We start from the raw sequence: 23327 nt of genomic DNA, 5'->3' as shown, positions 1-23327 counted from the left end.
TTCATATTGCTACTCAGACCTTAAATAATTCTCCCTGCTCCCAAAGATTTAGTGGAAAGCCACCTCTTAACTTATAACACTATGCATATTATACTGTTGTTGTCAAGTGCCAGCGAGTCGGTTCTGACTCACAGCGAGCGACCTTGTATAGCGTTTCCTAGGAGCGGCTGGTGAGCTTGAACTGCCAACCTTGCAGTCCAGTGCATTCACCCGCAGCACCACACCAGGACTCCCTGCATACTATATTCTCAGTCTTAATGTTTCATTTGGCATTTCTAGCATTCTTATTTATCTTTTGTATGTGTTTCTGATTGCCTCTTCTGATTCATTGCAATTTCAGTTCTAGTAGCAAGTCAGTGGACTAAGCTGTGTTGACATTTTGCTCTGAACCTTGATTGTTAACTTAGCAGAGAGGGGGGCCTCTTGGTTTCTGTTGCTTGCATCTTTTTCCAGCAAGGTTTGCTTACAAATTTTCCTTTAGTAAATTTAATAGCCTCTAAGAGATACAGTTGAATAAACTACTAAGCTAAGAATAGCAAAGTCATAAAAGCAGACATCTACTCACCTGTAGATCTTTGAACCTGCCAGATGTCAGCTCCTACTTTTTGTGCACACTTTTACATGTTCATAAATACCAACTTTTTTTGTTCATAAATATCAATGGACAACTTTTTAAAAAAATCTAATATCCTCTGGAAACTTGGAGCTTGGAATGTGCCTTGTAATCTGTAAAATGGCTCAAATGTGCTGCACTAAAAAAGGAAAGACTGAAAGTTTCCCCCAAAGCCCTCCCCAAGGAAGAGAGTGATGATTGATGTTGTGGTTGCCTGGCACAGACCTAGAGAACATTGTTCATCTTCTACTGGTTACTTTTCACCCTCTCCTTAGCACAGTCTTTATAATGCTGCATATGTTTATATGCTGTGTTTTAACTGTCCTTAGTACACTCTTCTTCCACACTAGATTCTGAGCTCTGGAAAAGCATGCTCTGTGCCTACTATTTTATTTCAACAATGTTCTTCTTATAGCATAAAGATATGCCTAAATACCTACCAGGTGTCCTGGTGTGGCGCTATGGGTTAATGCACCAGACTGCAAAGCCGTTTGAACTTCAAGGTCGGCGGTTCAAGCTCACCAGATGCTCCTTGGAAACCCTATACAGGGTCGCTATGGGTCAGAACCGACTTGACGGCACTTCACAACAACAACAACAAATTCCTATCACAACAGCAACAACAAATACCTATCAAGTAAGTTGTTAAATGCCATGGAGTTGGTTCCGACTCATAGTGACCCTGCACGAGGTTTCTGAGGCTGTAAATCTTTACGGGAGCAGAAAGCCTCATCTTTCTCCTGCGGAACAACTGGTAGTTTCGAACTGCCGACCTTGAGGTTAGCAGCCTGATTAGTAACCACTATGCTACTAGAGTTCCTGGTTGTTGTTGTTAAGTGACATCGAGTCAATTCCAACCCATAGCTACCCTGTATAGGGTTTCCAAGGAGCAGCTGGTGAGCTTGAACCACCAACCTTGCAGTTCCTTGTTGTTGTTAAGTGCTGTCGAGTCAGTTCAGACCCATAGCGACCCTGAACAGGATTTCCGAGGCTGTCAATCTTTATTATGGGAGTAGAAAGCCTCAGCTTTCTCCCGCAGAGCAGCTGGTAGTTTCGAAAAGCTGACCTTGCGGTTTGCAGCCCTATTCGTAACCACTATGTTATTCAGAGCTCCTTGTTGTTATTATTATGTGCTGTGGAGTCGGTTCCAACTCATAGCAACCCTGTACAGGGTTTCCGAGGCTATAAATCTTTACAGGAGCAGAAAGCCTCATCTTTCTCCCGCGGAACAGCTGGTAGTTTCGAACTGCTGACAATGAGATTAGCATCCCACTTGTAACCACTACGCTCCCAGAGCTCCTTAGAGATGGATAAATTCACACTGATATCCTAGAGGAAATAGAGGGTTGATTCGAGTGTGGATCTCCTGACAGGTAAAAGACCTGAAGTTCCTTAGGAGGCAGTTGCCTATGACCTTGGCCTCTCCTTCACTGTATTCACAGTACCTCTTGGAGGAAAGACATGCTTACAGTGATGGAGTGCTCATTAAAGGAGAGCCTCCAAATGGAGAGGCAGACCGTTCCCTGTCCTTGTTAGGAAATTCACTAACTAAAATAATAATAACAAATGGGCTTGTGTTACAAATCTACTTATTTTTTTCTCTAGTTGCTGCTTTCTGTTTTCTAATAGTGCAAAGCCAACTGATGTCTCAACGTTCAGGTTTTATTTTCTCCCTCCCTAGGAAACTCTAAAATGCAAAGCATGCTTATGTTTCCTCCAACTCCTAGTCTCTTGCTGTACACGTTCAAGCCCTTCCAAGTGAAAGGTGTACACCCCTCCCTATATCTTCCTTTCCAGTTCCCAGTCCCCTGTACAGAAGGAAATGATGAGTATTTTAATGCATATGAATACATATAGTCATCATTCACTCCACTACTGTTAAATAACATGACAACACAGGGACCAGAAGTCATGGTCCCACTCCCTGCTAAACATGCTTTCTGGTCAATAATGGTGACAAAAGCCGAATTTCCTCCTGTTTAGAAGAAAAAAGAAAGAACATTTACCCCATCCTCAATGTCCCATAGGTATCTTTTTGTTTTTTGTTTCTGTTTGTTGTTGTTTTTTCCCCCCTCCAAGTGTTTCCTCTTTAATTATGCTCTGTCTAACCTCTCTCAACGCCCCCCACCCCCACCCCACCCCCCAGCTCCAGTGAAAGGAGCCCTTCTGTCACTCAGTCGCTTGCTCCCTGCCTGCCGCTAGCCCGCCTGCTTGATGTGGGAGGAGCCCCGCCGGAGGAAGCTGTGTGGCTGGGATGCCAAGAGACTGAGAATGGAGCTGCTCAGAGTGGGGACAATACTGAAGATCTCGGTTTCCCGAGGCGGCTGAAAAAAGAGGACCTTTCTCAACCGGCTGTTGATATCCACAGGCACAAAGAGACCTAGGCCACCCCAGAGAGACCCACGGACAAACAGATGATCGGCGCCCACCAAAACGAACAGGCGGCCACGAAGGAGAAGAGCGATCCAGGGACGCAGGGAAACTAACTGCAAACCCAAGTTACCCCGGCGGCTTCCCCACGCTTCGCTGAGGAATGAAACCTTTCCAGCTCGATCTGCTGTTCATCTGCTTCTTCATTTTCAGCCAAGGTAGGACCCAGGCGCCGCTGGAGTTGCAGAAAAAGTCGGGTGGCTGTCAGGGCGCGGGAGGCTGAGCGTGGGAATGTGGGCAGGCTTGGAAACTCGGACTGATGGATACTGCTCTCACTGCCCGGCAAAATGTACTGGGCATTGCTCCTTTTCCTTTGAAAAACCAACAACATGATACTGTTTCTTTTCCTTGGGAAGCTAGGGACTTGGGGAGACTGACTTTCTGCTCTCAATTGTCAGTACCATCCTGGCCACTCTGCAATGCAAATCAGTCTTTATGCTGTCCGTATGTTAATTAGATAGTATTTTTGTGGATCTGCCACTCTGAACTTCTGGGCACCTCCTCTCCTTAAGATCCAGGTTGTGGTGAGGGGGACGCTGGGAAGAGGAGCTTTGTTTAGGAGGATGTTTTAGCTGGAATAAGGTGTAACTTAAACGAGTGTATTCAAAAGCGAATGTGTGCACAGAAGCAGAAGGGGTTGCAATTACGGTGTGTACTGTGGGGTCATCTGCACTTGAGAAAAGGTTGTTAAGAGTTCATTGAATTGGATGGAGTTTTCTGGAAAGGGCTGGATTCTGAGTTCTGTCCAGCAGAGGATTACAGGGTCCACACTGAAATTTCTCCATGGGTGTTGATTGTTTCCTTTCTGCAGACTAGCAGGAGCTGAGAGGCTGGTGGAATTTCAAAAAAGAACTTTGCCACACTTAACTCCTGACCACTGAGAACCTGGTCCCCAGGAATGGTGGAGGAGAGGAGAGTTGGGAAGAGATTGTAAGTGCCAATTTATCCAAGGACATCAGAGTCACCTATGGAACCTAGATGAAGGAATCCATAGATTCTTGCCCACTCTTTTGGAATGCCTGAGCTGTCCCTGCCATCTGAGGCAGCATTTGTGCCAGCCAGCATAACTCTTAGAGGAACAGAACTCTTTCAGAATAAACAAAAATCCACAGTAAAGCATGTCCATCTGTTGATTAAATGAAGGGTGAAAGGTTTAGAGAAGCAGAGCCCCTCCATGGGTGGCTGGTACTGCAAGCGAACAGCATGCTTCTTTTTCTTCCCTTGTCAGGGAAGAAGCCAAATGTAAGCAAAAAACAGGTGGCTCCTTCCCTGGCTCTTTGACTGGTACTCGTGGTCACTGCAGATCCCTTTTCATCTTATCTGTGCAGTTCAAACTTTGCTTAAGACCATTCTGATTTCCTGATGAAAGCTTAGGGCCCCTTCCCCCATGTGAGTATGTGCATGCCCGTGCCAGTGTTATCATTATAGTTCGTGCGGGAGCACACACACTCTCATGCATTCATGTGGCCGTGTGCATCTCACCAGGACATTGTACAGCAGCAGGAAGATAAATTGCCTTCCCCAGAGTTTTCAGGCTGAATGAATAAGAATTATCTCAGAATTCTGGTATAGAGACAAGTTCAGTTATATTACCATTTTGTGAGATTGCCCTCTTTTTTGGACAGGTGCATACTGGCTATGGGCACACACAAACACACTCACTCCCATTCTTCTTCGCCTCTTACCAGTTCACTTAAGTTGCATGTAAAAGCCCCGAAAGTAGGAGGACATTATATTCTAGCCAGCTTCCCAATTTACATGGGCCCAGTTCACTTTTTAATTAGTCTTTTGTGTCTTTAGAAGCTCAATCCATGTTTCTTCTCTTGATTGACATAAGAAGCCTGTAGGTGTCTAAGTGCCTCCCTGAATCATTACTGTGTACCCTTCTATTTTACTTATTCATTTCTCATCACAGAACAATTCCTTGACTACCTCATATGAATCTTTAAATATATACCTATAGAGGTTAAATACTGTTTTTCATCTGCTTTTAGTCCTGGGGGCACTAGGAAGGAACCACAACATCATGCAGTTTATAGTTCCCTGTGATTCCTGAGTACTCTGAGCATGGTCAGAACTGCCCAGCCTACCAAATGGGACTCCATAATAGGCTAAAATAACTTCATGAAACCAAAGGGGACCTGGCCAGTCAGAATCACCTCCATGACTGGTCACTGACAGACACTTGGAAAACACACTGTCTGATGACAGAATTAACTGTCAAGTGGGACACTGTTTTTCGGTTTTGCTGTGTTATCTTTTGACTTGATTTGTGGACGTTAATTTTAGTGTGGATGTTGTTTTAAGTCTTACAAATTCTCCAGAGCATTCTATTTCATCTTCTTGACTTATACCTAACTATGTATACTGTGCCCCACCCCTGCCTAGTGTCTTTTATTTTCCAAGGCACAAAGACTAGCTCACCTGGCTCTGGTGGCAGCCATTGGGACCTCTCTCCCACTTGGCATCTGACAGAGTCTGAACCCTGCCTCCTGCCTGTTGTTCTAGGATGTTTTTCCATGGAAAGAGTATGGGGACTCAAGGGTCCCTGAACTCAGAGAAAAACAAATGTCTGGGCTCCTATTTAGGTCCTTACCTGGCACTTAGGTGGCAAACCCATCTTCTGTCCAACAAGTCTCAGAGTCAGAACCTGTGTGTCAGAGTTATGGGAACCTAATTCTCTTGTGTCTTGTTCCTGGTTGTGTCTCTTAATGCCCATGGAAAGGGAGTCCTCCAAATAGTGCTTCAAAGACTACATAAGAACACAGTTTAAGTCAACTCATGATGTCCCTTTCAGTCATCCTATATCTCCTATCTGTTGATTATTTATTAACCCCTACTTTCCACTCTACCCTTTAGAGAAAAGAAAATAAGGTATAATTGTTGTTGTTGTTAAGTGCTGTCATGTCAATTCCAACTCAGAGTGCCTTTGTATGGAGTTTCCGAGGCTATAAATTTTTGTGGGAGCAGAAAGTATCATATTTCTCCTGCAGAGTGACTGGTGGGCTCATGCCACCAACCGTGTGGTTAACAATCTGGTGCTTATATACAGAGTTACTGTGCTCCAAAGTCTAATTGTTGCTGTTAAGTTCTGTCGAGTCAGTTCCGACTCATAGCGACTTGACTTGTTAATGTCTATTAATATAGTGTATCTCCATTTTTTGAAAGTTTTGCTTTTAATGTAGATTCAGATCACATATTTTTCTTGCTTAAAGGTGGCCGTAGAAAGGCTAACTGGTATTCATTCATTTCTGCCCTTGCAGCATCCCGAACCTGGTTCTCACAAAACAATGGAGAGCTGTCAGTGTGTGCTATGTTTGTCGGTTACTCTCTTGCTGGGGATGTCTCTTCCCTCAGCCATCAGTACCGTGGTACTTTGTACAGAGAAGGATAATGTCACAGCACAATTTGCCTCCCACAGAGAAGAGGCATGTTCTGCCCCTGGGTGAGAAAGAATCGATTCTCTTGTCATCCATAAACTTAGAACTTGCTATATTTTTTTTTCCTTTATCATTTCAGTTTACCCAAGACTGTGTGTGCCCGCCTTAATCTTTAAGCTGCATCCCGTCCAACTTGCACATACCCATCCTAAGTAGCTTTGGGAGAAGAATGTCTTAGCAGGACTAAAGAGTCCTTGCTTCCCATCAGATATCGGTTCTGAACACTTTAGGGGATATGCAGTGGTAAAAACTTGGTGCGTTCTACTTCAAATGCTCTTCAAAAAAGGGACCTCCCCCCCTCCTCAACCCTCTCTGACACATTTCTCTGTCACTCCTCTAGTGTCTGTTCTGCTTAGTAATTCTGTAGTCCTGAAAGTTATAATTCTAATGATGTCTGATCTCTTGTTGGGTTTGCATGTGTGCCGTGCTGTTCTGAACATGTGGGGTGACAGTGAAAACTTGTCAATGGAATTTCTGATTTGAGGGCTAATCTGGGGTGTTATTAGCCAGATGGGACAGAATATAAGTGACCCACTTACTCTTCTGACTTTCTGGCGGGAAACTCAAAAAAAGGAGGGAATTGTCAATGTTGTCAGTGGCCCCCACTGATTTATGGTGATGTGACTCTACAAGGGAATAGAAGAACTTCAAACAGATAGAAGGGACACATAGAGTGTTAGTGGAGGCAACTGACCAGGTGAAGGAAGGGAACCATGGGAATGAATAGCAGAAAGTGGTGAAAGGAACAGGCTTCTGTCAGAGCCCTGGGGACAGGGGGACGTTAGAGGATAGGCTAAGCACATCAGAGTCATCTAGAGGAGTGGAGGGGATAGTAGGCAGTACAGAATAAGAAAGCATTAGGAAAGGAAATTGGGAGGGAACAACAACTTTGGAAACATGCATTCTTCTTACCCAGAGAAGTTATCTTTCAAAACATAAGGCAATAGATGTGATTCTACCCCTACAAGCACCCCAACTTGTCTAGAGGAAGAAGCATCACTTCATTTGTCCTGGAAGGTCAAAGGCAAGGGTGTGGGACCACTTATTAGCAAATCTTTTGGGTGATGGAAACGGGGACATGTCTGTTGGTGCATGGGGGTGGCAGTGTCTGCATAGCAGGGACTCGTCAGTCGCCAGCCTGATTTATTGAGGACGGAAAAGAAACACCCGGGGTGAGGGGTGGGGTCCACGCCTGCACACTGTACTTAGAGGACTCCATGGGGTCCCCTCTTGGGTGTGCAAAGCAGGATCTTGCTCAGAACATGGCATCAGTGAGCCAGGCATGGGACCAAAGAGCAGCCCTGCCTGGCGTGTGCCTGTGTTGGCAGAAGCCAGGGCCAGCAGGAGACTGGGTGGAGTAAGGGATTAGGCCTGAAGATGCAATTTCTCTTTTTTGTTCAGCCCAGTGGGGGTGATTTAGGCAGTATTATATTGCAGACCCAAAAAAGCACATGAATAATCCAGAGTGAATTCAAAAGATTTCAATGGCAAAATAATAACAATACTAATGATACCTTTGATTTGCACAGCTCTTTTCTTCCAAGGAGATAAAAAGATAAATTGTTTTCAAAACATAGATGAGGAAAATAAAATTGCTTATGATGGAGGAATGAGGAGGAGGAACAAGGGGGTTCATTTTAGGGTCTTGATGTAAAGTGGGAGGGAGGCAGGCATGGGCATCGTTGTATAGGCACAGCTCTTGTTTTTGTGGGATATTGAGCTAACTTAGATCTGAAGATGTGTAGGTGAAAAGTCAGTGGAGTCATCTTTAATTAGGGTCAGACAGAAATAGAGAGACGTTGAACTTATCTGGCATGAGATCTGGGAACAGGGGTATTCTATTTTAGCAGCAGAGAAAGTCAGTAAGATCCTAAGCACACTGGAATCCACCTTTAAACTTTCACCATGACAGCGATCCTGACATTAACGGTAGTTCTTGTAGCAGAGAGATGAGAACCCAGACTTCCTTCAAGGCCAGTGGAAACCCAGCATTCATAAAGCAGGTTTGGCTGGAACTGCTGCCCTGAGGACATCTATTTCCGTGGGTTTCATCTCATATCACTGCTATCCACATGAGGAACAATGGCAGTCAGAACTCTGTACCATGCTGTGATAGCTTCGCCCTGCCGTCCCAGTAGATGGGATTTTATTTCCAGTTAAGGAATTGATGCAGAGATCTATTACACTGAGACATTGTGCTGTTCCATATGTCATTGCTTGTCATTTTTATTTTCCCCAGGGGAAACCCCAAATTTAACCAGTTAGGTGAAGCATCAAGTAAGAATATAAACACCAACACATCATTGGACTATTTCTCTCACATGTACATAAGGAATGCACTCTATTTTCTGCTTTCTACTTGAATATTTATTACTGAGTGTGGAGTGAGTGGCTTTAGACTTCTGCCCCTCTTATCATCCATACTGCTGACACAGAGTATGGATAACAGGAAGGTTATGGCCTATGACCTGTAAACGCTGCCTCTTCTCACCACACCCCCCACCATTTCACATTAACTTTCAGCCTCTAGACCACTAAAGAAAGAAGCTAGGGCACAAACATGATTTTTTTTTTCTCTTTTCCTTTCCTTCTATCCCAATGGTAAAAATGAATATTCTGGCTGTATACTTCGAGAAGTCAGTAAATGTCAATATTGGATAAGTGTTTCTTTTATATTACTGCAATTTAGCATAAGCTGCTTGGAAACAAATGTCTTTGGTAAGCATACAATGTTTCAGTGAGTACATAGTCACCACTCTAAGGATTAAATAAATGTCAGCTTTCCCCGGTACACTTGGTAACAAGTTAAAGCTATTGAAGGAGTGCCCAGCCTGAGGCACCTTGCAGTTGTTTGGGTGCAGCCCTGGCTATGGTGTGAAGAGTGGGTGGTGGGGCGTCACCCACCCTCTTAAGAAGTACAAAGGTTCTTCCTAACTTATACCCAGAGCACCCAGGTATAAGTTAGGAAGAACCCTGTACTTGCAGACAACTCGGCCCCACATCTATCCAATGAATACCACGTAGGTAATTCAGCCCATACGCAAACATCTTTTTGAATAATGACAACTGTATGCCATTGCAGTTTTAGTTTCAATATTCCGAAGAAAAACGACCTCAACTAAAGCTACTTTACTTTGCCTATTAGGATGGCTAACTGAGGATATGGGTGAGGGTTCACCTCCCATTTGAGGAAAATGACCAATTTATTCTAATTTTAGCATCAGTCAGTACCACTGTAGGATCAACATTGGACTTCAAACCACAAGGTCAGCAGTTCAAATCTGCCAGCTACTCCTCGGAAACCCTATACAGGGTTGATATGAATCAGAACCAACTTGAGGGTGCTTAACAATAATAGCAGGATGCTTTAGCAGGAGTGGTGTGTGTTTGCGTGCATGTGTGTGTATGTGTGTCTATGTGTAGAGTAGGATTTAGGATGGGAGGAGGTCTGAAGCAGACATAGGGTAAGGTTTCTTACCTGCCAGAATACACACCTCCCATGGCTCCATGGCAGGGTTGTTGTTAAGTGCCATAGTGACCCTGTATAGAGTTTCTGAGGAACAACTGGTGAGTTTGAACCACTGACCTTACAGTTCAATCGACTTTGCAGTCTGGCTCATTGACCCACAGAGCCTCACCAGGACAAGATGTCTATTTCTGGTCACTTCCTTTGTCTTTATTTCCAAAAGCAGGTGGGTGATGCCCCACCACCCACTCCCTACACCATAGCCAGGGTTGCACCCAAACAACTGCAAGGTGCATCGAGCTGGACACTCCTTCAATAGCTTTAACTTGTTACCAAGTGTACTGGGGAAAGCTGACATTTATTTAATCCTTACAGTGGTGACCGTGTACTTATAACCTGGTACCTGGAGCATCACCTGATGTTGAGAGTTCAAGCACCAGTTCATAATGTTCCCCACTGGAACTCCTAGTCTGGGTTCTCCGAGCTGGAGGTAGGGAGGGGTGTGAAGGGGAGACAAATTTCCTTAGTGTTTACAAAAATATTGCATGACACCCTACCTCAGCCCTTGTTCATCTGACCAGCACTTACTGTGGGCCTACTATGGTAGGCACTATTTCTGGGACCATATTTCTGCCTCTGGAGACATCTGCCACAGTTACAATGTGATGGAGTCGAATCTGCTGGAGTGCTCTGAGGGCAGCGAGGAATGGCCAAGGACACCAGGAAAGGTTTCTCAGAGGAGGTGACGTGTGTGCTTGATTTTAAAGGCTGCTTAAGAGTTCTCCAGATCAAACATGAGAAGGGTGTTCCAGGTGGTAGCTTAGAATGTGCGCAAAGGCAAGAAGGCCGAACAGACTGTGTTATGTTCAGAGCAATGGGTAGTGTGGGTAGCTAGAATGTTAGGGGGCTGAAGGAACTAGGAGAGGAGCCAGGTAGATGGGAAGGGAATGGGCAACTTGTGAATGATTGTGAATACCAAGCAGAATATTTTGAGGCTGGAACTACATAATCAGGTCTATGATTTAGAAACATTGTTAGTGGCTTATGGGTCTGTAGTCCTCTTTATAACAGCATTCTATGAACAACAACAACAAAGGGCGATCAACACCTATTTATTCTTCTTGGAATTCCCTGTGTTTCTCAGGAGATTTTTTTTTTTTTAATGTAGAATTGAATGGAAACTTTCCTTCATAGTTGGTATATGAAAGAGACGGGAAAGTGAGCAAGAGAATAATAATTATGGGGGAGCTAACCTTAAGGAGCTCTGGTAGCGTAGTGGTTACGAATCGGGCTGCAAACCTTAAGGTCAGTGGTTCGAAACTACCAGCCGCTCCGCGGGAGAAAGATGAGACTTTCTACTCCCGTAAGGATTTACACCCTCGGAAACCCTGTACAGGGTCACTATGGGTCGGCTCCGATTCGAAGGCACTTAACAACAACAACAACAACCTTAAGTGTTGGTCCTACATTCCAGAGAGGAGGTAGAGAAGAACAGGTCAACATATGCTTAAGGATGTTGGAGAGAAAATGGAAGGGAAAACGAAGCATGCTGAAGCAGGGATTGCTGAATGAGTACTGGACTATTGTTAGGTGCTGTTGAATTCTTTCTAATTCATAATGACCCCATCTGACAGGTTATAACTACCTTATAGGATTTTCTTTCCATAATCTTAAAGAAGCAGGTCTACAGCTTTCTCTTAAAGGGTCACTGGGTGAGTTTGAACCACCAAATTTTCAATTAGCACTTAACTGTTTGTCCTACTAGGGCTTTTTACTGTTAGGCAAAGGAAATACATTAAGGAATAGGATTCAGTAGTTCCTGGGGCTTTCTGTAGCCTAGCCAGAGATGGAGGTTGCTTAATATCGAGGACTAATGATAAAGTGGAGGGAAGGGAAGGACAGAGATGAGGTAAGAAAGGAATACCTAGAGACATTTTGCTGATGATTGTTCCTTGTTCCCAAGAGGAAGCTAAGCTAAACTGGCTTTAGGGGAAAACAAGTTACAAGCAAAGTAATTCTTCCCAGAAGATGTTAAAAATGTATTACAAGCCTTCAGCCCCAGCTCGCCTTTCATTCAAGAGTACAGAGCATTGTGAGATCAACCTATGTGTTCCTTACTCTGGGACCTTCTCTTCAGGAATTGGTGGAGGCTGGCAAGTCTTTGGCAAAACAGAAACCTCAAGTGTCCTGCAAGAAATAAACAGTGACATTTTCTAAGACTGCCTTGAGCAGCCACTCATTTCTGAAAAAGTCTTCAGACAGAGTGGAATTGGGCAGTAAGGAATGTAAGAGCAGACGAGACAACGTTCAAAGTCTCTCCAACTCCCAAGAGTCTTTGAATACTATACACTAGCAACAGTGATGCATCATTGATCTCTTTGTTTCATGTAGGTGCCTGGCACCTTCTTTTGGTTGTTGCTATTTTTGGTGGTTGTGGTATTGTTAAGTGCTGTTAAGTTGGATCTGACTCATTGTCGACCCTATATAGGGTTTCAAAGGAGCACCTAGTGGGTTTGAACTATCAGCCTTGTTGACAGTCCAGTGCTTATCCTACAGCACCATACCAGTGGTGGTGGTAGTGGTGGCAATAATGATATTGGTAATTGTGATTCTTATGATGATAATTAGCAGCTGTTTCATACTTTACCATTTGCAAAGAACCTTTCGCAAGCACTACTTCGTTTCTTCATCCTGGTAGCAATAAGAGATGAGTATCATCTCAGCTGTTATACCCTTAGAGAAGCTGCTTGACAAAAAGTGCTCAGAATTCGATTTACTTTGCAGTATACGTTGATACAGGAGCTCTGGTAGTGTAGTGGTTACGAATCGGGCTGTGAACCGCAAGGTCAGCAGTTCGAAACTACCAGCTGTTCCACGGAAGAAAGAGGAGGCATTCTGCTCCTGTAAAGATTTACAGCCTCGGAAGCTCTGTACAGGGTTGCTATGAGTCGGAACCGACTCCACAGCACACAGCCACCACCACCATACCTTGATATATCTCAAAATGTTGGTAGACCAGCTTCTCCGAATCATTAGCACAGAAAGACACATGAGAAGATCCTATGTTGTATAGAAGTTACTTTCTTATAATTTGGGAAATTCTCAGTGACTATACAGAAATGGGCTTTGGTGGTCCTCATAAAAATATGGGGGCATAACACCAGTCCCAGTGCTGACCTTTGGCCAGGAACCATTATTGTAGTCCTATTTCTTTTTCATTCCAAACTCCTTCTGAGTTGGTCCCTTCATCTTTCAAGCATTCAGCTTTACCTCCAGGGTTCATTGCCCCCTTCACTTCTGTCCTGGGAAATGACAGTCCAGCTTTTTGGTTAGGCATAGTCATCAAAGAGATGCTGCTTGAATAGTCCTTTCGTGGCTGTTCAAACAAAAGCAAGGGATTTGTCTTCTCTTAATTGGCTGATTAAAATCTCCATGTCTTTTATCCCCCTGGTGCCTAGCACACTATTTGGCACTTAGAAGGCTATGAATCAAAGTTGAAATACTAGAATAAAGTGTCATGGATAATGAAAAGAGGAGCGCTTCTGCCACCATCACATGCTGGGATCCTGGATGGGGAACACGGAAGGACCCCAACCATTTCAAGTATGATCTCGTCCTGTAGAAAGCTGTCCCTCTTTGGGTGAGACCATGATGGCCACTGTGTCCCCAGGAACACTGCAAACCACCCACTCCTCAGTATCAGCAAGAAACACTCATGCCCCTCTGTTCTTTAATGCATGTCACCTCCTATTTCTGTCAGTCACCTCAAGATGTCACAGGTGACTCCACGCTGGAGTAGTGTGACAGTCCATCTGTCACCCTTGGCAATGCTGGGAGCTATGAAGCTTCAGAACAACACGGGAGCAGGGCTGGCTTGTCATGCAGGGCTTCGTGGAGCAGGAACTTAGCGCTCTCTCCTGGATATGATTGGAGGGTTGTTACACAAAAAGTAGCTTCCATGTCTGCTGTTCCCAATGGCTTTGTTCTCCGTACCCTGGCACCTACATTTTTCTGGGGTTTCATTTGTGCACACTTGGTTCTACCCTACGCTCTCTGGGAGTTTCTGCCACCAGAGGATGACCTCTGAGGTCTTCTTCTTACATGGGATGTTGTACCTGTGCGACAGGAACCACAGAGAAGGGGGCCTGTTCTTTTCCTTCAGGCTACTCAAGGAGTTCACAAAATGATTTGGAATATTAAACCAGATAAATGCTGTAGTTCCTAAATCTGCCTGATGGTGGCAGCAGCAGCGCTTGCAAAGCCCTGGAGTGAGCTTGGAGGAAAATCAGGAATGCTTGAGGAGAGCAGGACTCCTGGAGTCAGGGTGCTGGGGTCCTTCTCTCCTGGAACACCTAGGCTGGTAGTATGAGAATGGGGCCAAGGGTATGAAAGAAAGGATTATGTAGCTCCTCATCATCCTGGGTCTGGGTGGTATGGACCGTGTTTCAGATGGCAGGTTCCTTTCTACACGCTGTTGGTAGGTGTAGGGAAGAAAGCTAAAGGGAAGACTTAGGAAGAGTGACAGCAAGTTGTTTAGTGCTGTCGTGTTGGTTCCGATTTATAGTGACCCTGTATAGGATTTCTGAGGAGTGGCTGGTGGGCTTGAACCGCTGACTTTGTGATTCTTAGTCCAGTGTTAATCCACCACAGCTGATGGGGACAATGAAAAATACTGAAGGGCGATGTCCGTCTCCCTGCTACATAGGGTCTCCCTGACGTGATGTTTCTCTGGGTGGGTGATGAATATCACAAAGGGGGGCTGACAGCAAGCAGCCCTAAGCCACTGCCTTTCTCCCGGGTTGTTGTCGTTGTTGTTGTCAAGTGCTGTCGAGTCGGTTCTGACCCATAACGACCCTGCATATGGTTTCTGAGGAGCAGCTGGTGAGCTTGAACCACCGACCTTGCAGTTCAAACAGCTTTGCAGTCTGACGCATTAACCCACAGAGCCACACCAGGACTCCCTTTCCCGGGTACCTGCCCCTATCATGATCTGGGAGCCAATATTTCGACTGCCATTCCCCTTATATGCTGAAAAAGCACAACAAACATGCTAAAATTAATTTCCATCAGTCCTGTTGTGGTGCTGTGGGTTAATGAGCTGGACTGCAAAGTCAGTTTAAACTGCAGGGTTGGCTGTTCAAGCTCACTAGCCACTCCTTGGAAACCGTCCATAGGGTTGCTATGAGTTGGAGCCCACTCACTGGCACTCAACAACAACAACCCTGATCTCCTGGACTCGCTGTCCAGCTGCTGTTTTCACCTTAACAAAGATCATCCTGAGTGGTGCTCATCCTGAGTGGTGCTCATCCTGAGTGGTGCTGCTGGTTTGAAAATGTGTCTTTCCAAGCCAGGCATTGGAAGCATACCAACCCTCTGCAGAAGGGGAAACGTCCTCCAGCCCCCAAAACTCACGAAAAAAAAAAGGCTGCTACTGTGTCAGCTCCGACTCCTGAGGCCTAATGAGGGTGTCCGAGCAGAACTGTGCTCCATCAGGCTTCAGCCTTCATCTAGCGCCACAGGGGTGGCAGCTCACCTTGTCACCTTTTGAGAATTCTAAGTGAGCTGTAATTAAGAGCCCACAGGTCAGTCCCTATACACCATAAATTAAAAGTCTTGGGACACGATTAGTCTTCCACGTTGTTTTGGTAGCCATTGGGGTTTTAAATGAGGTTGATTCAAGCTAAGTAGCATCCTACACCTGATTCACCATCAGTTTTTGTGTTTTTTCATTTTCCTTGCTGTTTTCTCTAGAGGGCGGGGAACTGCTAACTGCCCACATTCATCTTCACAGTCTGCGGGGGTGAAGCATGGAATTGGATGAAGGCAGGGGATGATTGCTCCACCTCTTTGATAGAATAGTTCCACTGGCAGATGACTACTGGAATATCTCGTGTCAGAGAAGAAAACTTTTTTGTCTAAGGTTTACAAAGCCTCATTGTCAACTGCAGATTTTATGCTAGTGGGGTCAGAGAAGAAAAGTCAAACTTCTCTTTTGATGAAATGAGAATTTGCTAAAATTAATAAAGACTGAGCTCCTCCCACAATAACAGATGCATCCCAATGGGGTGTACAACCTTGGCACTGCTGCCATCCTGGATCCCCGATTTGATCATCTGCCCCCCTTTTTCACAAGTAAGACCTTCACTGGTGAATCAAAATCAGAACTGACCTCAGGGTGCCACCCACTTGGTATTTCTGTGTCTTCCTATGGGAGCTTTATAGTGCCTGAGCTGGGGCCAGCAATAGGAGGTTTTATAGAAGCCAGTGACCAGGGCCATTGCTGGGTTTTCATAAAAACAAAAACAGAAACAAAACTGTCTATTCTGACTCACGGACACCCTTGGTATGTCGGCACAAAACTGTGCTCCATAGTGTTTCCAGTGACTGACTTTTAAGAAGTGGTTCATCAGGCTTTTCTTCCAAGGCATCTCTGGATGGAATCAAACTGCCAGACTTTTTGGTTAACAGCCTCCTTTGTTAACCGTTTGCACCATCAAGCCTCATAACAACGCACACAAGTGTCAAGTCGGTTCCAACCCACGGCGTCCCTAGAATAGGGTTTCCGAGGAACGGCTGGTGAGTTTGAACTGCCAACCTTGTGGTTCAAACTGATGTTGTGGTCAAGTGCTTATCCTACAGTGTCACACCGTTAATGTGTGAAAAGTTCTGAGACTTATCAGATCCAGTAATTTTCCTAAGATAAAAGCTTGCACCAAATCAAACACCACTGGCAGACTCCAAAGCCTTGTTGCGTAGTCCTTTAATGAATATTTTCAGTCCCACCTGCCTTGACATCAAGGTGACTGTCAGCAAGCCCCAGACCCATGGCCTGGAAATTCTCTTCTATCACCATATGTAGGTTTGGAATTAAGAGTTGATACAAATGGAAGAAAACATCTCCATGGACGCAGGGACTGGGTGAGAAGATTTGCTACCCAGCTGTGACTACTTCTTGCCTTTTATACAGCTCCAATTTAGATGACCATTTTGAAAGGCAAATTCTGATTTCTTAGTGAGAATCCATCCCCATCTAACTTTCCTCAAGTGGATTTAGAAAAAAAAAATTAAACCCGATTCTTCTTAGAGAGAGGTTATCTTGGTGTTAGCTCTGTGCTGTAAGGAAGGAGCATTAAAACATAAAAAGGCATTCCAGGACATCAAACCCCTCCTTTTTATCAAGTCTGAAATAGTAAAAACGTCAGGAGACTGAGGTCCTGTAATGATTAATAATGGTCGTTAGAGAGAAATAACAAAGTCTCTTGAACCAGCTCCTGAATGCTGCTCAGCCCACGAGTCCTCTCACTTTGGCTCCCGCAGGTCCATCTTACCTTCTGTCAGAAACCATTTTGGAAGCCGACATGTATCTACCTAGACTGTGCTTAAAATCATAATATTGGTTTAAGATAGACACTGATGATAAACTAGCAAACCATGAAAGTTCTTTGAAGTTTTCAAGCTCTTTTAGATTGAATCAGAGTAAGAAAGAAGAAGAAGGCAAGGCAGAAAGATCTCTGCATAGAAGACATAGGAGCCCTTCTTTATGGTATGCAATCTGACTGAGCCTTCCCAAGGAACACATAGACCAGTTCAGCACTGCATTCATTGTCTGCTGTTGCTAAGGCTCCAAATGTGCACGGTGCTCCTTTTTCTGGACCTGAGCTTTGTTTGGGGTTTTCTCTTCATCAAACTAGGGCAGTGGTGTTCACGGATAGAAATCCATAGTTGATAGGAGGAAAAAATGGAATTCTGAATCTAATCAGAACCTAGAAATACTACCCAGAAAAACATATTCCTCGCCTCTTCTCTTGCTAATAATAATAGGAAGCTTACATTCTCTCTCATATCATCATATATTTTCCAGGATCTATGTGGCGCTGTCGGGTTACTGTGCTGGACTGCAAGGTCGATTTGAACCACAAGGTCAGTGGTTCAAGCTCACCAGGTGCTCCTCAGAAACCCTATACAGGGTCTCTATGGTTCTGAACCATCTCGACAGCACTTAATAACAACAACAACATACCACCAAAGGACCACTGATTGCACAGTGGTTAAAAGGCTTGACTGCTAATCAAAAGGCCAGTGGTTCAAACCTACCAGCTACAATATGGGAGACAGATGTGACAGTCTGCTTCCACCAAGATATAGTTTTGGAGACCCTGTGGGGGCAGTTTAGCTCCGTCCTATAGGATCAGAATTGAGTCAGTGGCAATGGGTTTGGGTCAGGTTTTTTATACCACTGAATTTATGCTAAGGAACATATATATATATTGTTGTATTTCTTAAAGTGAAATTATCTTAGTCTTTTTAAGTTACTGACCTTACATTTAATATAGGTGCTGTCAGATTTTCTTATTAACAATCATAGTGGGAACGGTGTCTTAGTGGGTCAATTAATACCGAGGGGGTTTTAAGAAATTAGTGGAAAATTGAATTTTTCCACAAACCTTTTGAAGCACCCTCGTATAGACTCCTACTCCTGGGTGGTACAAACAGCTAAACACTCAACTACTAGCCAAAAAGTGGACAGTTTGAACCCCAACAAGATACCTCATACAGAAATCCTGGCGATCTGTCTCCAAAGGCTCACAGCCTTGAAAACCCCAAGAAGCATTTCTGCTCTGCACACATGGCTTTGCCGTGAGTCAGAGCTGACTCAACAGCAAGTAACAACCCTCCACACAGACCAGGGAGGTGACAGTCTTCTATACTGAGGGAATATTCGGGTTTCCAGTAGCTCTCAAATGATTGGAGGTCATGGGTCCACCATCACAGTGGTGCTCAAAATGTGGTCCATGGATGGACAGTATCAGAAACACCATCATCCTCAGAAACTCTGGAGCACTTGTCCCTGCAACCTGTGTTTTAAGCAACTGCAAGGTTGGCAGTTCATACCCATCAGCTGCTACTTAAAAACCCTATACAGGATCAGTATGAGTCGGAAATGATTCAATGGCACTTAACAACAATAACAACGATGATTCTAGAGTCCCGGTGTGGTACTGTAGGATAAACACTGGACTGCCAACTCCAGGGTCAGCACTTCAAACCCACCAGCTTCTCTTCAGAAACCCTTTACAGGATCACTATGAATTGGAACCAACTCGATGATATTTAACAATAACAACAACAATGGTAATTCTGCAATCCTGGGGTAGCACTGTGAGATAAACACTGGACTGTCAACAACAACATTGGCGGTTCAAACCCACCATCCCCTCCTCAGAAACTCTATTCAGGGTTGCTATGAGTAGGAACCAACATGACAGCACTTAACAGTGGTGATGAACCCTGGTGTGGCGCTCTTGGATAAGCACCCACCACCTACTCAGAAATTCTACTCAGGGTCACTAGGAGTCAGAACTGATTCAACAGCACTTAACAGCAACAACAACAGAGGTGAATCTAATGCAAGCTACAGTTTGAGAACCTGCCCCTTCTTTGCCACACCTGACTTCCTCCCCTTCCCCTTCTTAAGAATGATGCTTATATTCACTTGGCCTGGGCCAGAGCTGTATGTGTACTTTTTAACCAGGGAACTTAAAGTAATTCAAGGAGTGGCCTTTGAGAGTTTTCATGTTGCACTGTCTTGGGAGAACTTGTACAGATAATGAGGATGCAATCAGGAATCACGATTACTGCAAGCAGGGGATAAGATCAAGAACTTAGAACTTGGAACATGGCTCTTGGACAGTCTGTCACACTCACTTGCCTTTCACACAGCTGAGAGTCATTTCCTTAAGTATGACTTTCAACCCTATCCCACCTTGGAAGAACCCGGGGAAACAGTGTAATGGTGTGTGCTGACAGGAAGAACAGAGCTAAGACTGGCCCTAGCTCTCCTTCCACCTGCACTCACATTGATTTTAAAGTCAGCAGTGTATGCCAGAGGTGCTCATGTCCATAAAGGATAGATTTTCTGCTTGGTACAGTGAAGAGATTCAGAATGCATATAATAATGCACCCTGAGAATTCGTGTTCTGTTTTGTAGAAATCTTCAAGGTCAATGCAACCACATACATGATGTTCACTTCATTGTGAACTGGCATTGCTAGCTGTTCATTGTCATTTTATTTTTCCATTCATAAAAAAGATGCTCTCATCAGTAGGCCTCCAGGCCTCTTTTTTCAACTCAGATCACCAATGGGAAGCCCAGTGCAGGGCCTGATGAAAACTGCAACCCCAAGAAAAGAAAGAGCCAGGCCTGGTGCCTGGTTTAAAGGCACCCCTCAGCCCAACAACCCGACAATGCTGCGGTGACTGCGCAGACGTCTGGATGATGTAGTGATAGAAGGAAAGAGAGTGACAAAGAGGGCAGGCATGTCTGATTGTACAGGTTAGAGAGGAGGGATTGAGCAAGCTTGAAAGGAAGATGAGAGAATCTGAGGGACAATAGGAGGCAGAATTTGTGTCTCTAGGAGATGTACAGGAGTATAAGACCACAGGGTTCATAAACAACAGCTTAGACCAGTCTACATAGGGATCAGGAAGGCACACACTTTGCACTGTAGATTTTGAGTTTTCTAATCAATAAACACTTTAAAAGATATCCTGGATGGTGCAGTTTGTACTGAGCTACAGAATAAGCACTGCAAACCACAAGGGCAGCAGTTCAAGTCCACCAGCCACCCTCCGGGAGAAAGAATTATAGTCTCAGAAGCCCTATATAGCCAGGGTCGCTATGAGTAGGAACCAACTCAATGGCACTTAACAACAACTACTACTACTCTAAAGATTGACAATTTGAACCCACTGAGTGGTGCTACAGAAGAAAGCCCTGGTGATCTGCTTCCATAAAGAATGCAATTAAGAATATTCTGCGGAGCACAGTCTACTCTGTAATGCATGGGACTCACAAGTCAGACTGGATTGATGGCAATGAGTTGGGTTTAGTTTAGCTGTGAAGATGACCAAATGTGCCAGATTCGTAGATGTAAGTTCTCTGTCTTCTGGAAATTGTATGTTCCTTTGATGGCATCCTAAGACCTTCAAGGTAGAGGTCTAGTCTCATCTTCTCCCTCACACACCTGTGCACACTTTTCACTCAGGCCAAACTGAGCTGTGGATATTCTTTGCCCTGCTCTGCCCTTTCATGTCACCTGACGTTTACATGTATCTTTCCTTCTATCTGGAACAATCTCCGCAGCTGCCCTATGCCCATGCTGATCTATCCAACTTCTAGCTTAAGGACTTAGTTCTAGTGTTTCTTGAAAAAAAACCTTCCTTAACCTTTTTCTGCACAGGTGAATTAACTGTCCCTCTCCCCTGCCATGTCCACGTCCGTCTGTGGAAACCCCTCGTGGTTCTTGTCACAATAAACTGAAGGGGTATGATTTCCCATCTCCTTTCCCTTGTAGACTGTAAGCTTCTGGAAGGCAAGGGCTGGGGCCTGTTTGTCTCTGTTTCTTCAGTAGTACCTTGGACTTGGGTCTACAGTCAGCATGGCATACAGCCAGTGTTTGTTAGGAGAGAAAGAGTGTGATGAGTCAATGATTCTGGATCATTACTACTTTTCTGTGCCTGGCTTTTCTCTGGTCAACCTATGAAAGTGCTTTGTGGAGACTATGCGTATGTATCATTATTATTGCCTTGTGTAGCTAGAGTGCCTATGAGCACCAGGCATCCCTTGTGGGGGAAACGTGATAATAACGTAACCCATCCTTGCATTTATAGAGCACTTTACCGTTTCCAGAACACTTTAACATTTATTATGATCTTTTTCCCCAAATCAACTCTTATCCTCACTTTACAAAAATAAGTGGCCCATCTGAGATTTCACAGGGAGTAAGAGTTGAAAGTCAAGATAAAAACCTAGAATTCTCACTCGATGCCCAGTGGTTCCTCCACTCCCTCCTGGGTCCCTGTCCTCAAGGATGTTTACTTAGGCTGCTTGGCAGAGTAGGTCCCTGGGAGTATTCCCTGCGTCATCACCTAGGACTTGATGGGTGATTACCCCCTTTGAGAGAGAAGCTCAGACAGGGTTCCTGGTCTAGTAATGGTGATTCTAATGAAGGCACCAGGGTCTCTGCAGAGGCTAGGGAATAAAACTGCTCTTGACTGAGCCTCTCTCATGTAAATGAGGCGTAGTAAAGAGAATGTAATTGGTCCATTATAGTAGGACTTCACAGCATTGGAGGTAGCTTGTGAGACTGGACTGAGAGTCCCTTCAGGCAGCCTTTCACTAGACACCTTGCTGGACCCTCCTCATGGTGCATCTGCCTCCATGTGTCATCCTCCAAGCCTGTGACCTAGGCTCTGGATAGAAGCCAGGAAGCCCTTTACCCTGCCACATGCCTATAGCTTTAGGCATGACCCTCAGATGCAAAAAGAAGTTGTGCTTTCATCTCCTACCTACCTCACAGAGTTGGTATGACTTGCCATTCATAGAAGAAAGATGAGGCTTTCTGCTCCCATAAAGATTTACAGCCTCGGAAACCCTATGCAGGGTCACTGTGAGTCAGAACTGACTCCACGGCACACCACCACCATTGCTACTACAAAGTATGGAGTCCTAGTGTGTCTCTGTAGGATAAAGGACAGGACTGCAAGGTTGGTTTGACCCACAAAGTTGGCAGTTTAAATTCACCAGTCGCTCCTCAGAAACCCTGTACAGGCTTGCTGTGTCCAAACTGACTCTATAGCACTTACCAACAGCCATAAAGTATGACCAAAACTTTAGTGTCTTGGAGCAATACATGTTGCTCTTGTACAGTTCTGGAGGTCAGAAGCCCAAAATGGGTCTCACTGGGTTAAAGTCAAGGTGTTGGTTGTTGTTACTGAGTTAGTTCTGACTCATAGTAACCCTGTATAGGGTTTTTAAGGAATGACTCGTGAGTTTGAACCACCAACCTTGGGTTCAAACGGACCTTGTGGTCCAGCGCATTAACCTGCAGTGCCACACAAGGACTCCACAAAGTGTCAGTGGTGGTGGTGGTGGTGGTGGTTATGTGCTGTGAAGTCGGTTCTTACTCATAGCAACCCTGCACAGGGTTTCCGAGACTGTAAATCTTTACCGGAGCAGAAAGCCTGATCTTTCTCCCGCGGAACAGCTGGTGGTTTCCTACTGCTGACCTTGAGGTTAGCAGCCCGATTTGTAACCACTATACTATCATAGTTCCTTAAGATGTTGATAGTTAACCTTAATTACGGAGACTACAGGGAGACTATGTGTCCTTGCCTATCCCAGCTTTTAGAGGCTGCATTCTTTGGCTCCTGACCCCCATCCTCACATGACTCCTTCCTCTGCTTCTGTCCATGCATCTCCTTCTCTGATTTGACCCTCCTGCTTGCCTCCCTCGTATCAAGACCGTGTAATTACATTGGACCCACCTACATAATTCAGGCTAAGCTCCCTATCTCAAGAGCCATAACTTAGTTGCAT

The 23327-nt window shown here is 44.8% G+C and overlaps 1 protein-coding gene across 1 annotated transcript in view; it reads left to right on the top strand.

Annotated features, from left to right (window-relative positions):
* Positions 1-3088: 3088 nt before the first annotated feature.
* KIRREL3 (kin of IRRE like 3 (Drosophila)) overlaps positions 3089-23327 on the top strand; it is an 881737-nt gene continuing 861498 nt past the window's right edge. The window contains exon 1 of the mRNA XM_006874577.1: positions 3089-3201. Coding sequence (XP_006874639.1) covers positions 3147-3201 — 55 coding nt within the window. The 5' untranslated portion in view covers positions 3089-3146. The remainder of the gene's footprint in view (positions 3202-23327) is intronic.

The sequence above is a fragment of the Chrysochloris asiatica genome, unplaced genomic scaffold, assembly GCF_000296735.1.
Source record: "Chrysochloris asiatica unplaced genomic scaffold, ChrAsi1.0 scaffold00287, whole genome shotgun sequence".
Lineage (NCBI taxonomy): Eukaryota > Metazoa > Chordata > Mammalia > Afrosoricida > Chrysochloridae > Chrysochloris > Chrysochloris asiatica.
Note: the sequence above shows the minus strand (reverse complement) of the source record. Positions and strands in the feature narration are given on the sequence as shown.